At 41.8% G+C, this 13861-nt stretch overlaps 1 protein-coding gene across 1 annotated transcript in view; it reads right to left on the reverse strand.

The window, feature by feature from the left end:
• Window positions 1-13442, reverse strand: part of si:cabz01090165.1 (uncharacterized protein LOC100333421 homolog) — a gene marked incomplete at its 3' end in the record, with an annotated part of 74277 nt that extends 60835 nt beyond the window's left edge. Inside the window, exons 1-3 of the mRNA XM_039788477.1 lie at window positions 13391-13442; window positions 9395-9663; window positions 4885-5085 (exon numbers count right to left, since the gene is read on the reverse strand). Coding sequence (XP_039644411.1) covers window positions 4885-5085; window positions 9395-9649 — 456 coding nt within the window. The remainder of the gene's footprint in view (window positions 1-4884; window positions 5086-9394; window positions 9664-13390) is intronic.
• Window positions 13443-13861: the final 419 nt, after the last annotated feature.

The following is a 13861-nucleotide window of genomic DNA, read 5'->3' on the forward strand; positions in this document are numbered from 1 at the left end:
AATGACAGAGATTTTTTGTGTTAGTCTTTTTTAATGGTCCCTCTTGTATTTAATTCAATGTTCAATTTCTTTTAATAAAAGCATGTTGGAAACCATTTCCAACTAAAACCTCTGAGTGTCTTTCGCGATATGCCGCAGCCTTTTTGCGATGTGTTTATTGCGCCAGTTGATATTGCGATGACGATAAAAAATAAACAATATATTGTGCAGCCCTAATCGATAGATTTAAATGTAGTGAAGGAATAAAGAGAGAGGGAGAAAGATGAAAGGAATAAAGGGGAAGAAGGGAGGAAAAGGAATAACAGAAAAAGACAGAAACGCAGATCAATTACCCTGGTCAATGTTGTGCACTCAAAACATATTACAATTATATCTAATTGCCTCCATGCAATTCTCATAACCGTTGAAATGCCACGAGTCGGCACAGTCAGCGAAAATACAAAAGAAGGGAAATGGAGAGAAAGGGGGGAGACTAATAGGAAGGAGAGAGATAAGAGCCTGTTGATCAGCCAGGTTGTTGTCAGCTGTAATTGCTCTCGTAATTCGCACAATCAGAACTCTGTCTGGATGTCACAATGCCTCAATTCACATAACGATAATATGTGCATTATTGCTTTCTGGCCGACGAGAATCTCATTTCTTAATGACAAAAGAAACTTGAAGCGCTTTGATGGGGAATTCAAATTGCTTTGTGAGCAGAAAATACGTCCGTAATAGCGTAAAATTCCTGACTTACCTATATGGGAAAAAAATTACTGAAAATGACTCATGTTTACGCTTAGTTTCAGGGTGGATGGACGGGCGTACCAATCATCTGGCTTTGTCCTATGGACTGGGGTTCTCGTGCCAACAGTCCTTATGCCCGAGCAACAAACTATATTGCATACATGTATTTTTTAATGTCTTGCCATGTTTAAGGCATTTTATCACTTTTTGTAACCAACTTTGAGTGCCTGAACATGGTTTTTTAGTCATAATTCTTCCTCCTTTTACATGAACTTTATTCCCTTCCATGAGCACCGGTGGTTAAAAGGATACCAGAAGTGCTCCTGCCACTTTTGTCTTCTTTATTAAAAATATAGCGTTTGTGGGGTGGCCTCTAGCTCACCCAGTAAGAGCGTTCACCCAATGTTGGCTGAATCCTCCAGCGCTGCGGGTTCAAATCCAACCTGCCGCCCTTTGCTGCGTGTCATCCCCCAACTCTCTCCCCCTTTCATGTCTATCCACTGTTACTATAATAAAGGGAAAAGCCCCAAAATTGTTTGTAAGTGTCTTTAAAAACAAGTGCTAAATTGTTCATATCATTGTCCTTTTTAAAAAAAATCTGCCACCCCTATTGGTAATGGCTAAAGTCTGGTTGAGTTAGGGCAACTAAAACTACTTGAAGCAAAATTTTGAAATCGTGCAATCGCATTCACAGTCAATGGAAATTATAGTATGCGAATATAGTGACGTAGTGGCGGATGATCTTGGCTATGGCAACAATAAACCATGACTAAGGTTAGGCAAATAAACGCTAACATTAGGTTTAGGTTAGGGGAAGCTCAGAGATGGTTACAGTTAAACAATCTGCAGGTCTGTGACAGACTTATGCCCAAACACAAAAAAGGTTGTTTGTAAGTGCCTTTAAAAATGAGTGTTAGTTAGTCAGATCACCATTTTTTTTATCTGCTACCCCTATTGCTAAGGCCTAAGGTCTGGTTAAGTTCAGGCAACCAAAACTACTTGAAGTGAAATTTAGAGACAATTATCCCGTTAAGACTGACTGTCAAACGGGATAATTAAAGAAAGTTTCTGTGGCATTTATTTTCTGTGTTTGTTCATGGTTCACAAGGAGTTTAACCTGAGCCAGGCCATATACAACAATGACAGAAATTGTGGGCCCTATCTTGCACCCGGTGCAGCGCAAAGCCCAACGCAAGTGTCTTTGCTAGTTTAAGATGCAATTTACCGTCCAGCGCGTCCATGTCGTTTAAATAGCAAATGCACCTGCGCCCATCTGTGCGCCCATGGGCGTGCTGGTCTTACAGGGAGGGGTGTTCAGGTGCAGTCTTGGCGTATTGCTATCTTGAGGCAGCGGAAAGTGATCGCGCCATTGACCAACAAAAACCTGGTCTAAAGTCAATAACTCAGCATTTCATTGTTATTTTAACAACACATTAGTTAAATGCTCGTGCACAGCGCGCACACTATGCTTGTTAAGGACGCGCAGCAGCACACAAACATGCAGAAGATTAAAAATAAAAACATTACAATGTGAAATAGTATTATTGTGTATATCTACAGTATATATACATGGAATACCTCTTGGGACAGAGGATTGAGAGACAACAGAAAATCTCTCCTTCCTGCTTAGCAAATCCTCCATCATAATAGCAATGCGCCAAAGTACAAACACGCCTGGCTTTTAAAGGGAATGGGAGATGACATTCTGATTGATTTATTGCATGTTACACCCAAAACACACCTCTGATTATTAAGACACTAATTACAACCCTTTTGAGCCATGAGTCTGGCACACGGAACCTTTTTCTTTTCGCGGTTAAAGTAGCAAAAATGGATTCTTACATGCCCTAAACGTACTTGCACCAGGCGCTTCACGCCTTAGATCGTTGAAATAGGGCTGCATATTACATCAATACAGGGACAGCAGTATACAGCTGTTTAAACATAATAAAATATATGACACACTGGTATCGGATCAGTATTCGGTATCGGCCGATTCGCAAGTTAGGGTATCAGAATCGGGAAAGAAAAAGTCAGACCATCTCTAAATAAAAACCATGCAAATCTTTGCTGAACAATGAGAGGCAGAAGAGAGAGAGTGAAATGGATGGGAGAGTGATTAGGCTAAAGTTCAGGAGGCCCTGTCCATTAGTGAGTTCAGAGTTCACGTCTCTCTGCAGAGGTCTGAGAGCCGGTCCAAAGGGGACACTTTTGGTGCTTCAGCGCCAGACTTTTAATGAGCAGAGAAAGGACGTTGTCATGTAATGAAAAGGGGATGGCAGTTTATTTTAGGGCCGGGTTATTAAAAAGGTGTCCAGCTGAGCAGAGGAGGCTGACATGGCTGGCTGCTTCTGTTAAGACTTCATAGTCAGAGCCAGAAATGTGGCGTCATTTCCACACAGCACTCGACCCTCCGCACCGCAACGAGTGTGACAAGCTTTTAATTGACTTTGCAAGAACTTTTTCCAAAACCGATAATCTTGGCAGAATGCTCGGGTGATGACGGTTTGTTGGCAGCGCTGATTTAAAATGGCTGTTTCAAGACAATTCTTGCTGCCGTGACCTGACTTTCAAAGTAATTTTAGTACATTTCCAGAGCTATTACTTCATTAAACTAGGAATTACTAACTTCATGTTGCATATTGGCAAACCCAAACTAAAGTGTTAGCACCACAAAGATTGATTTTAAATTGAAATTATTAAAATGTGCAGCTGAAGAAGGGGAATTGGATAATTTTGTCCATCTACATTTATTTAATGAACTAGATTGTGGTCTGATTTCTCAACATTACATTCTAATATAAAATCAACTGAACAATGTAAAAATAAGACAACTGCTTCTGCTTCTGTTGCTTGCTTCAGGTTTTCCTCAACAAATTAAAGAGTGGTTGAAAAGCAGTTTTGGGTTGTTTCACAGACATCAAGTATCTCAGGTTAAGATAAACAAAGCAATAACGCTTATTAACACAAATAAAGTTAGCCCAATTAAAAAAACTTTTACTTGTTATCCAGTATTTCTTTATAGTGGTGTTTCAACTATCATCTATTTACTGGAAGAGATTTTTGCTGATTTAAATCCAGCAGCTCTGTGTCATGGCCGTGTGGGCAGTGTGTTCAGATGAACGGTGTGTGGCTTCCCTTACATGGTCGTACAGAGCTCCCAGCAGCTGAGATCCGCTGGATCACGCGAAACGCGCCACAGAGGTACGCTGAGAATTCAGCATACCTCAGCTCCAAACTCCACTGCACTGGCGCCACAGAGGGAAGCCAAGACACACAAACACGCTGCCCACACAAAGATGACACAGAGCCGGATTGAAATTGGCAAAGTATCCCTTTAGTTAGAAAAATCAGAATACTTATTTCACCGCTGCCTGATACTAAATGGCTCCCGATGCAGTCGTAAATTTAGTAAGTCATACATAGAAACATGGTGGTAGTGGCAGGAGCAGTAATAGCAGGGCTATCTAGTGTCTGTGACGGGGATTAGCTCCGGAGCCTGTACCGAGCCCAGCGGTGGAGACGGAGAAACAAACAAAGTGTCTCCCTTGTGTTGTCTATTTACGGTCGGAAAAGCTGTAGCAGGAAAAGTTAACCCTCAATTGATTTTGTGTTGTTTGCGACGCTACCTAGCCCAGCCAAGCAGACCAATCAACAGTTGTAGCCGTCTGTGTCGCCACAACATGAAGTTACATTTCTAGGGAGGTGCACGTCAGGCTAGTGCGTATGGTCTGTATATACATGTGCCTATGAACTTACCTACCTAGTTACCTACCTACTTACCTACGTACTTACCTACAGACTTACCTACATACTTACTTACTTACCTACAGACTTAACTACATACTTACCTATAGACCTACCTACGTACTTACCTACAGACTTATCTACATACTTACCTACAGACTTACCTACGTACTTACCTACAGACTTACCTATAGAGTTACCTACAGACTTACCTACGTACTTACCTACAGACTTACCTACGGCCTAGATTCAACGCAGAACCATACATCAGGCTTCAGTACTAGTTTTAGCAGTAACAGCTGTAGTATCTTTATCTGCATGAAGGAAGCTAAACAGCTGATCTCCAGATGGGCTTGTTTTGGTATCATGTATTTTAAGAACATGACCATGGTTCGGGTGCGGTGTTGGTACCTGAAACGCTCCCTCCGAAATGCTATGCAGCTGGTTGTTGGCCAGGATCAGGTGCCGCAGGTTTACCAGGCCCTGAAAGTGCGAGTCGTCCAGGGTGGTGAGGCGGTTGGCGTCCAGGTGGAGAGCATGCAGGTCCTGGAGGTCAGCGAAGGCGTACGGCCGGATCTGACTGATGGTGTTTCTGCTCAGCGTCAAGTGGATCTGGACACGCACACACACAGGACATTATTTGTAGAACACGTAGCATTTTTCCTGAAATACTGGATCAACTCTCAGTATCTCTGAAAAAGTTGCCAACTTCGTAACCTAACTTTCTCTTCTTCTTATTTCATTCAAATCTTTTTTGACATTAAATTTAACAACAAAATAACAAAACCACAAACATTAGCAAAGAGCAAAAAGAAATTTTACAGCCAAGCAATTTTTACAGCCTTGGAGAGTAATGTTTCTATTAACTATTGTTCTAGTCCAGTGTCATCATTTTGAATCTTGTATAGAGTAAATTTTTCTCATTTTCTGTCCAGTTGCGCTTCTTGTAGCCTCAGTTTGTGTCTCTTTGTTTTAAAAGCTCTATTCGCTGATTTAATCTCATACCAGCAATAATTTAGTGAAAGGGTGGCACCTAAGTTACCTACTTTCTCTTCTTTTTTTTCTCACTTAACTCTTTTTTGACACTAAATGTAACAACAAAATAACAAACCCACAGACACAAGCAAACAAAGCAAAGAGAAATCTTTGCATTTTTACAGCCTTGGAGAGTAATTTGTAATTGTGTGAATGTGATCAGGGCTTTCCTGCAAAAGAGAGGCTTCCTCTCAGTGAAACTGTCGGAATAAATAAAGGTTGGAATTTTTTTGTCTATTAACACTTTTTTCTAGTCCAGTGCCATCATTTTAGTCCATATAACGTATTCTGAAAAAGTTGCCACCTAAGCGATTCCACTGTCGTAGCTCATTTCCAATATGGGAATGAAATCCTGAGTTTGCTAGAGTCGGGAACGCCCAGTCAATGGTGTAAGGTGGTCAGAAAACTCTTGATGTTTGGACAAAATCAAACGTGTTTGATGTTAACATAAGTTCTAAGTCTTGGTAGTAAAATCTTCTAGTCTGTGACTAAAAACTCAGTGACATTATGACAGATTGTCTTTAGCTGTGAAATGGTGTACACAATGCCTACTATATACTAGAAGACTTTGAAAAGACTACAGTCTGACACCATCTCACATCTAAAGACAATCATCTCACAGATAACGTTAAAGACTGTCATAATGTGTAAAGACTGGAGGTCTTCCAGGGTCACACATTGCAAGACTACAACTAGATTTGTTTTGAAAGACTTAACCAAGCTAGCTAGCTACCACTGGCGTTAGCTGGTAACTTGAGGGAAAGTTTGGAGATTTTCTGTTCTGCCGTACATGCAGATTAATGTCTGCAGTACCCAGAGGTCTGTGTTTATCTGCCGGTAAAACTCCTGTTGAATGACGCGCTTCAGAAGGGTTGAAAATCAGCACCTTACCTCTTTAGTGTATAGCTTAGCGCAGCGCCATAGCACCCATTAACTACACTGACTCTCGCCGTTTGCTGCTTCCTGTTTGGTGCTGGAGGGAGAGCACCCATTGGTTGTTGACAATATTCACATGAATGTTGTCTTGATGTTTACATTTGTCTGAATGTCCAGATGGGAAAAAGACTGACTGGGACTGAGTTGTATGACCACCTTACACCAAACGATTGAGAAGACGAGAGCGCCCCGACTCTAGCAAGACTCTCAGGATTTCATTCCCAGATTGAAAAATAGTCTGTGACGGTGGAACCACTTGAAAGTTTGTTTGGTGTAAGCTCGGCATTAGTCTTTTCAGAGTCTTCTAGTGTATGGTGGGTAAAAGTGTTTTTGACACAAAATGTAATGTACCTTCACATTGTTACAGCCTTTGAGAGTTTATGGTGTTTTTTTCTATTAACTATTGTTCTAGTCCAGTCAGTGTTATCATTTTAAGTCTTGTATAGAGTAATTTTTTCCAAAGAAGTTGTGCTTTTTCTACTGTAGCCTCAGTTTGTGTGTCTTTCTTTTCTTTCTTAAGCTCTATAAGCTGCTTTAATTTTATACCAGCAATAATTTAGCAGGATTTCACTTTTTGTGCACTATACCATGTTTTTAAAGTGACACTCTATCAGTCCTCCTGTTCGGGCATGTCAAACGTCAGAGTTGGCAGAATAAAGCTCTGATGTTACACTTCAGAACAGTTCACTCGGGGCTGTGGGGATTAAACCGGCAGTCAGGCCACAGGGTAGCCTTCATTAATAATACTACTAGTAATTAATATGGGAGTACAGTGGTTCAGTTGAGACATGACATTACAGATTCAATTGTTATAAGATAAAGTCTGGGCTTCATTAATTGATAAAATCATAGAAATAAAATGATTAATAAGGCCATGTCCATTCAAATTAACCTAGCAGAATGGTCAGAGCAGCAGCCATTTTTATGTGTACCATTGCCATGGTAATGTATAAACTTCTGATAATAAGCCGACTTCCGGCAAGTTGTGGAGCTGAGGTTTACAATAACTGACGGACTAACAAGCAGCGGAGTAGTAACGTTACGAGGCAACTTAAAGTGATGGTTCGGAGTAATTTCACCCTAGGGTCCTTTGCACCATGACCTCGAGCCAAACACCCCCCCAGAAGCTTTTTTCACCTGGGTCGAACATTGGGAGAGTTAGTGTAGAGTAGCGTTATCAGCTGAATAGCTTAGCGCAGGGGCTAATGGATCCGAAGTGTCTCTTAACATTACCCCACTAATAATTCCCGAAATGATACCAAACGTCTACAGTAGTACAAATAGGTTATGCACTCATAAAACGATGGATTGTAAAGTTTGTAAGTACATCAGACGTTTATGAACACTTGCCTGCTGGCTTCTGCTCTCTGCTGTTGTTGTTGCTGCTCTAAGACGAGTGCTTAGGGACGTCTACAAATTACAACACCGAAAAGAGATGCAACAAAAATATTTTTTAATTTAACTTATTTTTTAGAGTAAGTACTGTAGAATAACTAGCAGGAGACAAGTTATAATTGAGGTAAGTTTGGAGACATTACCTTATTTAATCATTAAATTAATAAATATTTTTGTTGCATCTCTTTTCGGTGTTGTAATTTGTAGATGTCCCTAAGCACTCTTACTGCCCGGTAGTAACAGCAGCAGCAGCAGAGAGCAGAAGCCAGCAGGCAAGTGTTCATAAACTTCTGGTGTACTTACAAACTTTACAATCCATCGTTTTATGAGTACATAACCTATTAAAATCCATCGTTTTATGAGAGCATAACCTATTTGTACTACTGTAGACGTTTGGTATCATTTTGGGCATTATTAGTGGGGTAATGTTAAGAGACACTTCGGATCCATTAGCTCCTGCGCTAAGCTATTCAGCTGATAACGCTCCTCTACGCTAACTCTCCCAATGTTCGACCCAGCTGAAAAAAGCTTCTGGGTGAGTGTTTGGCTCGAGGTCATGGTGCAAAGGACCCTAGGGTGAAATTACTCTAACGTTAGCGGTCTGCTGACCCACTGCTGCTGGGTCTAACGTTAGCGGTCTGCTGACCCACTGCCGCTGGGTCTAACGCGCTGGGTGTAACGTTAGCGGTCCGCTGACCCACTGCTGCTGGGTCTAACGTTAGCGGTCCGCTGACCCACTGCTGCTGGGTCTAACGTTAGCGGTTTAACTGGTTTATTGGCATTTCTTTAAAACCAATCACAATCGTCACTAAGCGCTAGGGCTGCACGATATGAGGAAAATATCTAATTATTTTGACTGATATTGCGATTGCAATATGATTCGCGATATTGAAGGGAATGATCATGTTTGTATCATTATTCTCATTTTCATTGATTAATATTAAATCTTAAAAATTAAAATTATTATATTGTGATTTTTTTGCGAGGATCTGTCCATATTAAGATGTTGTGTTGTTTGGGGGGGGGGGGGGGGGGGGGGGGGGCGCGGCAGCACCACCCCACCTTTTTCATGGGGGGTGGTTCACTTTTTTTTTTTTTTTAAAATTTTTTCCCCTGGGGTTTTGGTTTTCGCACTAGTCCATATTGTGATTTCGATAAAATTGTGATTAATTGTGCAGCCCTACTAAGTGCCGCACAAATCCATGGTGCTGCTGCAAAATAGCCTCGGGATGGAACTTGTTTTGGTGGAACCTGTGTACGTTCAAAAGTTGTTTTAGACATCATATTGCACAAACTGTTTATTGACTCTTTATCTGATCTGTATTTTTAGTAGACTCTTTACTGTATTATGAATGTTTATATTCTGCGTATTTACTGTGTGACTCTATGTTGTCTGGCAAGTTTATGCTTTGTCTCGGCCAGGCCGTCGTTGCAAAGTAGAACTTGTTCTCAATCGGCTTACGTGGTTAAACAAGAACATGTAATTACTGATTCTAGTAGAAACAAGTGAGTGTGCATATCAAAGTCAACATGAATGTAAAAGTCCAGCTCTGACCAGGCTGGACATGTTGGCGAAGTCGCGGTGCCTCAGCGTGGTGATGAAGTTGTCCATGAGCCGCAGCTCGGCCGTCTGGCGGTCGATGTTGGGTGGGACGAAGAGGAGGCCCGTCTTGGCACACAGCACTGTGTAGGACGGCAGCAGGTTCTGGCAGGTGCAGCGCTTGGGACACAGCATGGAGGAGGAGCTGTGGGGGAGGGAGGACAGGAGGACCAGGAGGAGAGGCCCCACCAGCGAGGAGACGGCGTCCATGGCTGCTCTCCGGGCTGCAACACACAAAACACAACAGCGGCATGAGTCAGTTCAAAAATCCTTCCACTGAAAGTATTAAAAGTAAAAGGACTCAATGCAGGAAAATCCTCACATTTTAAATACTGGAAATGATCCCAATAGCTGTGTGTTTAAAGGTACAATATGTAACATTTCTGCTTTAAAATGTCTAAAAATGACCATACCTATGTTATATATTTTTATGAGTTGTGTTCCTACACTATCCCAAATGTTTCCACCAAATGTCAAACCCAGAGAAATCTGTTATTTTATTTTCAGACACGGCACGTTTCCTTTAGTCGCCCGTCAGTGGCGTCATATAACCTTTCACCCTCCAGTTACTCTAACTTCCGTCAGAACACTGGCACCAAGATGATACGTTCAGGAGTAATTGTAAATCATGCAATGTCACAGAAAAAAAATACTTGTAACCGTAATACTGCTTTTTTTGGCCATAAAGCATCATTTTGTGATTAATTACATCCCACTTTTTATCACAGTAATACAACAGATACCTTATTTATTTTGAAAGTTCAATATCGACAAGTAGCTAACATTGATGCTAATGCTTTGTGGGTAACATTATGAGGTTACAACATAATTCGACACGCTTTAGTATGACTGTTTCGACCACAGTTAACAGGACTGGGCTAACCCACGAATAACTTCACTAGCAACGTTAACTGTATAGATAGACGATTAATCTAATGCTAATTTAGCTAGCTAGAACACCCCGGTCTGTCTGCCTCACTCCCCGGCGCCAGAGAGCTCCAGTCGGGGATGACAGCTGACAACAGCCCGCGGACATATAGCTAGCTAGCTATCGTTAGCCCCCAGTCAGCTATCAGCCAGCTACTTTTATTACAGCAACCCCCGGCCAGAACTTATCTCCAGTGCCTGGTGCTACGACGCTTAACGGCAGTTTAATTAAACGTCGGAAACGGACCAAGGCACCGAGTCACAACAGCGCCCATCCATAGAGTTAGCTACATCTCCGCGAGCGCGTACCGGTGTATGTGCTGAAAATCTCCTCCCTGCCGAATTTCTCCCCTCTTCGCGTTAAGCTGTCTTTACGGTTAGCTAAATTAACCTGACAAAAGGTGGGTTAAGCACCAAAACGAAAAGTTAAGATTACTGAAAAGTGAAGGGGAGATAATTCCGGGCAGCTGGGAGATGTTCTGCTGCTGCACGACCGGCATCGGTCGCCTGGCTGCGCTGTCGCGGCGATTCCCCGACAATCCCCACCCACACCTGTCTCTCAGCCTCGTTTAGTAGCTAGCTAAGCGTAACAAAAAACCCCGTCCGCCCCGGTGTTGAAACGATCCAAAAGGTGACACTGATATGTGAAATATTTTGTGTTTTAGCTGCTGCTACTGTTAGCTTGCTGGCTCACGAACTAACTGGTCAGCTACAAATAAAAATCTAATCAAGAAAAACGTAATTATGTTGGGGAAACTGCAGCTATTTTATTAGAATGAATAAACGTAACGTGAATAAACTTGAACGGGTAAACTCGTCCGTGAACTGATGCATTCTAACTGGCAGCGAAGGTGTTTAACACTTAAAACTCCCATAATTCCACGCAACTTCCCAACGTCATCAAAAGTCCAGTTTTACCGTCCATTGTTTTGGTTGAGAGACCCCTAGTGGCAGAAAGTTACATATTGTACGTTTAATGGTCTCATCATCTCAGCTGGTATACTTGTTATATTGTTGGCTAGTTTCAGTTATAATCAAATCAGATTTTATAAACTACATGAGTTTTGTTTGCAGAAATCTTAATGTGTAAAGTAACTAGTAACTAAAGCTGTAACAGACGAATCTAGTGGAGTAAAAAGTAGAATATTTCTCTCTGAAATGTAGTGGAGTAGAAGTAGAAAGTGGCATGAAAAGAAAAGACTCAAGTAAAGTACAAGTACCTCCAGTTTGTGCTTAAAGGTACATAAAAAAACGTTTTTTCCTTATATTTTTTGAAAAATGTCAGGTCCATATGTGTTTGTGTTATGTGGTGAATGTGAAAATGAACTGTTACCTCCTCTGTCAGCTCTAGACACTGAACAGAAATAAGCAGAGAAATCAGACCAATCACAACAGATAAGGTCAGTCTGACATCATACTGCCTGAGCTCATTACTATTCATGAGCTCGCCCCGCAGTTGGGCTGGGTAAAGGATTCTGACAGCCAGGCTCTCATTGGCTAGCTGTTAGCCAATCAGATTCAAACAGCTTAGCTTGTTGAATATTAATGAGAACTGGCACAAATCGAGCTGAGTCTTCCTGTAGGCTTTCTATACCACGCTAGAATGGCTTGAAACAAGGTAACCAAGGCATGTTTTCCACAAAAAATGTTACAGAGTCCATGGTAGAACTTCAGACATTACCACAAAGTAATTGTAGTATATTTGGTACCACATAATGAAATACGTGTGGCAGGGCACCTTTAAGTATGGTACAAAGTACTTGAGTAAACGTACTTAGTTACATTCCACCACTTCCCAAATCCTTGCTCCTTTATTTTATTTAAAGATGCTGTCGTTCGGCAAAGATAGTCATCTCTCCTCCGCTGCTGTATGACTTCATAAAAGGAAAATTATTCCACACATGCGACACAGAATGTGAGATAACAGCTGCAGGAAATGTGGAGTCACTGCGTAAATCAGGACATTTTCTGTGCTTTTACAAACTTTTTTTTGTTTTTGCGGCGTATAAGAACATAGAAATCCTTCCCTTTATGCTTTTCCCGGGCTCTGCAGACACAAGGAGCCCAGAATCTCCAGGAAAAAGAAGACCAGCAGGTGGGGGAGGCAGCTCATATAGTAGCTCTCAAACTGGATTTAAAAAATCCTGCAAGGGCACCCAAAATAACTTCCAGGTTTGAATTTAAACTGAAAATGCTTCGCCCCCAAATCCTCGCTCCTTTATTTCATTTTAAAGACTTTTGTTGTCGGGCAAAGACAGTCATCTTTCCTCCAATGCTGTACGACTTTATGAAGGAAGATTATGCCGCACATGCGAGACGACAGCTGCAGAAAATGTATCAGGGCATTTTCTATGCTTTCACAAACTTTGTTTGCGGCATATAAGAACATAGAAATCCTTCCCTTATGCTTCTCCCGGGCACTGAAGACACGAGGAGCCCAGCATTTTTCATAATAAAATGTACAATAAATGCTTCATGAGAGAGGGAAGGACGAATAAAGAGGGCCAGCATGAGGGGAGCCAAAGGCAGAGAGAGAGAGAGAGAGATAGAAAAAAAAAAAAGTTTGTTGGGGCAACAGTTAGATCTTTTTTCTGCTGAGTAAGTTGTCCTGGCAAAGTGAAAGCAAACATCGCATACATGATCAATTGAGCTCACTGCACTCGCATGATTACAACCCTAGGAGAACATTAAAGAACACAAATTATCCTCTGCACGATTATCTGCCTCACTTCATAAATTTCATGGCTGTTTTTGTGCATAAAAATGAGACTAAGCTTCTCCCAGCCAAGGCAATAAAGGAATACATTTACATTGATATTGATTGCTCTCCATTTCGGGTTTGCACGTTCGGCTCAGCGGCGCCGTGAATCAATTCACACGAGGGGAAAAAGAAAAAAGGCACACACAAGCAAGGGAGTGACATGCAAGAGGAAGGCACGCACACAAACGCATTCATTCACTCCTCCGTCGCATGCGTGCATACTCCCACATGTACGCACTCTCTGAAAAGTTCCCCTGACTTACATGCCGAGTGACTGGAGGAAGGTCGACTGCGAAAAACAGCGGAAAGAGACGCGCTCTCTTTTGTTTACAGTGCTGAAATATTCAAACTGTCCCTCGACTGCAGAGCAGAATGCAAAACAGGAAGTGCGCAAGTGTCCTCATAACAGAGCGGGGGGTGGGGGTGCAGGATACGGGGCTAAATGTGAGTAAGTAATGGGAGAGATGGAATGGAATGAGATCAATTCAGTGGAAATGATCGGGAGAATTAAAATAAATAAATAAATAAAACCCAACTGAGGGTAACCCAAATGTCAATGGGTAATTGGAGAGTGTAGTGCACGTGAAGGGAGTGCGCGAGCGCCGAAGACTTGCAGGCAATAATGAGCGACGACTGGAACTCACAGGTTGGTGACTTCAGTGAGAATATTTAAAGCCTCGCAGAAGTTCACTCAAGGTGAATACTAGAGCCCGACCGATAAAGGATTTTTAAGG

The sequence above is a fragment of the Perca fluviatilis genome, chromosome 2 (genome assembly GCF_010015445.1).
Source record: "Perca fluviatilis chromosome 2, GENO_Pfluv_1.0, whole genome shotgun sequence".
In the NCBI taxonomy this organism is placed as follows: Eukaryota; Metazoa; Chordata; class Actinopteri; order Perciformes; family Percidae; genus Perca; species Perca fluviatilis.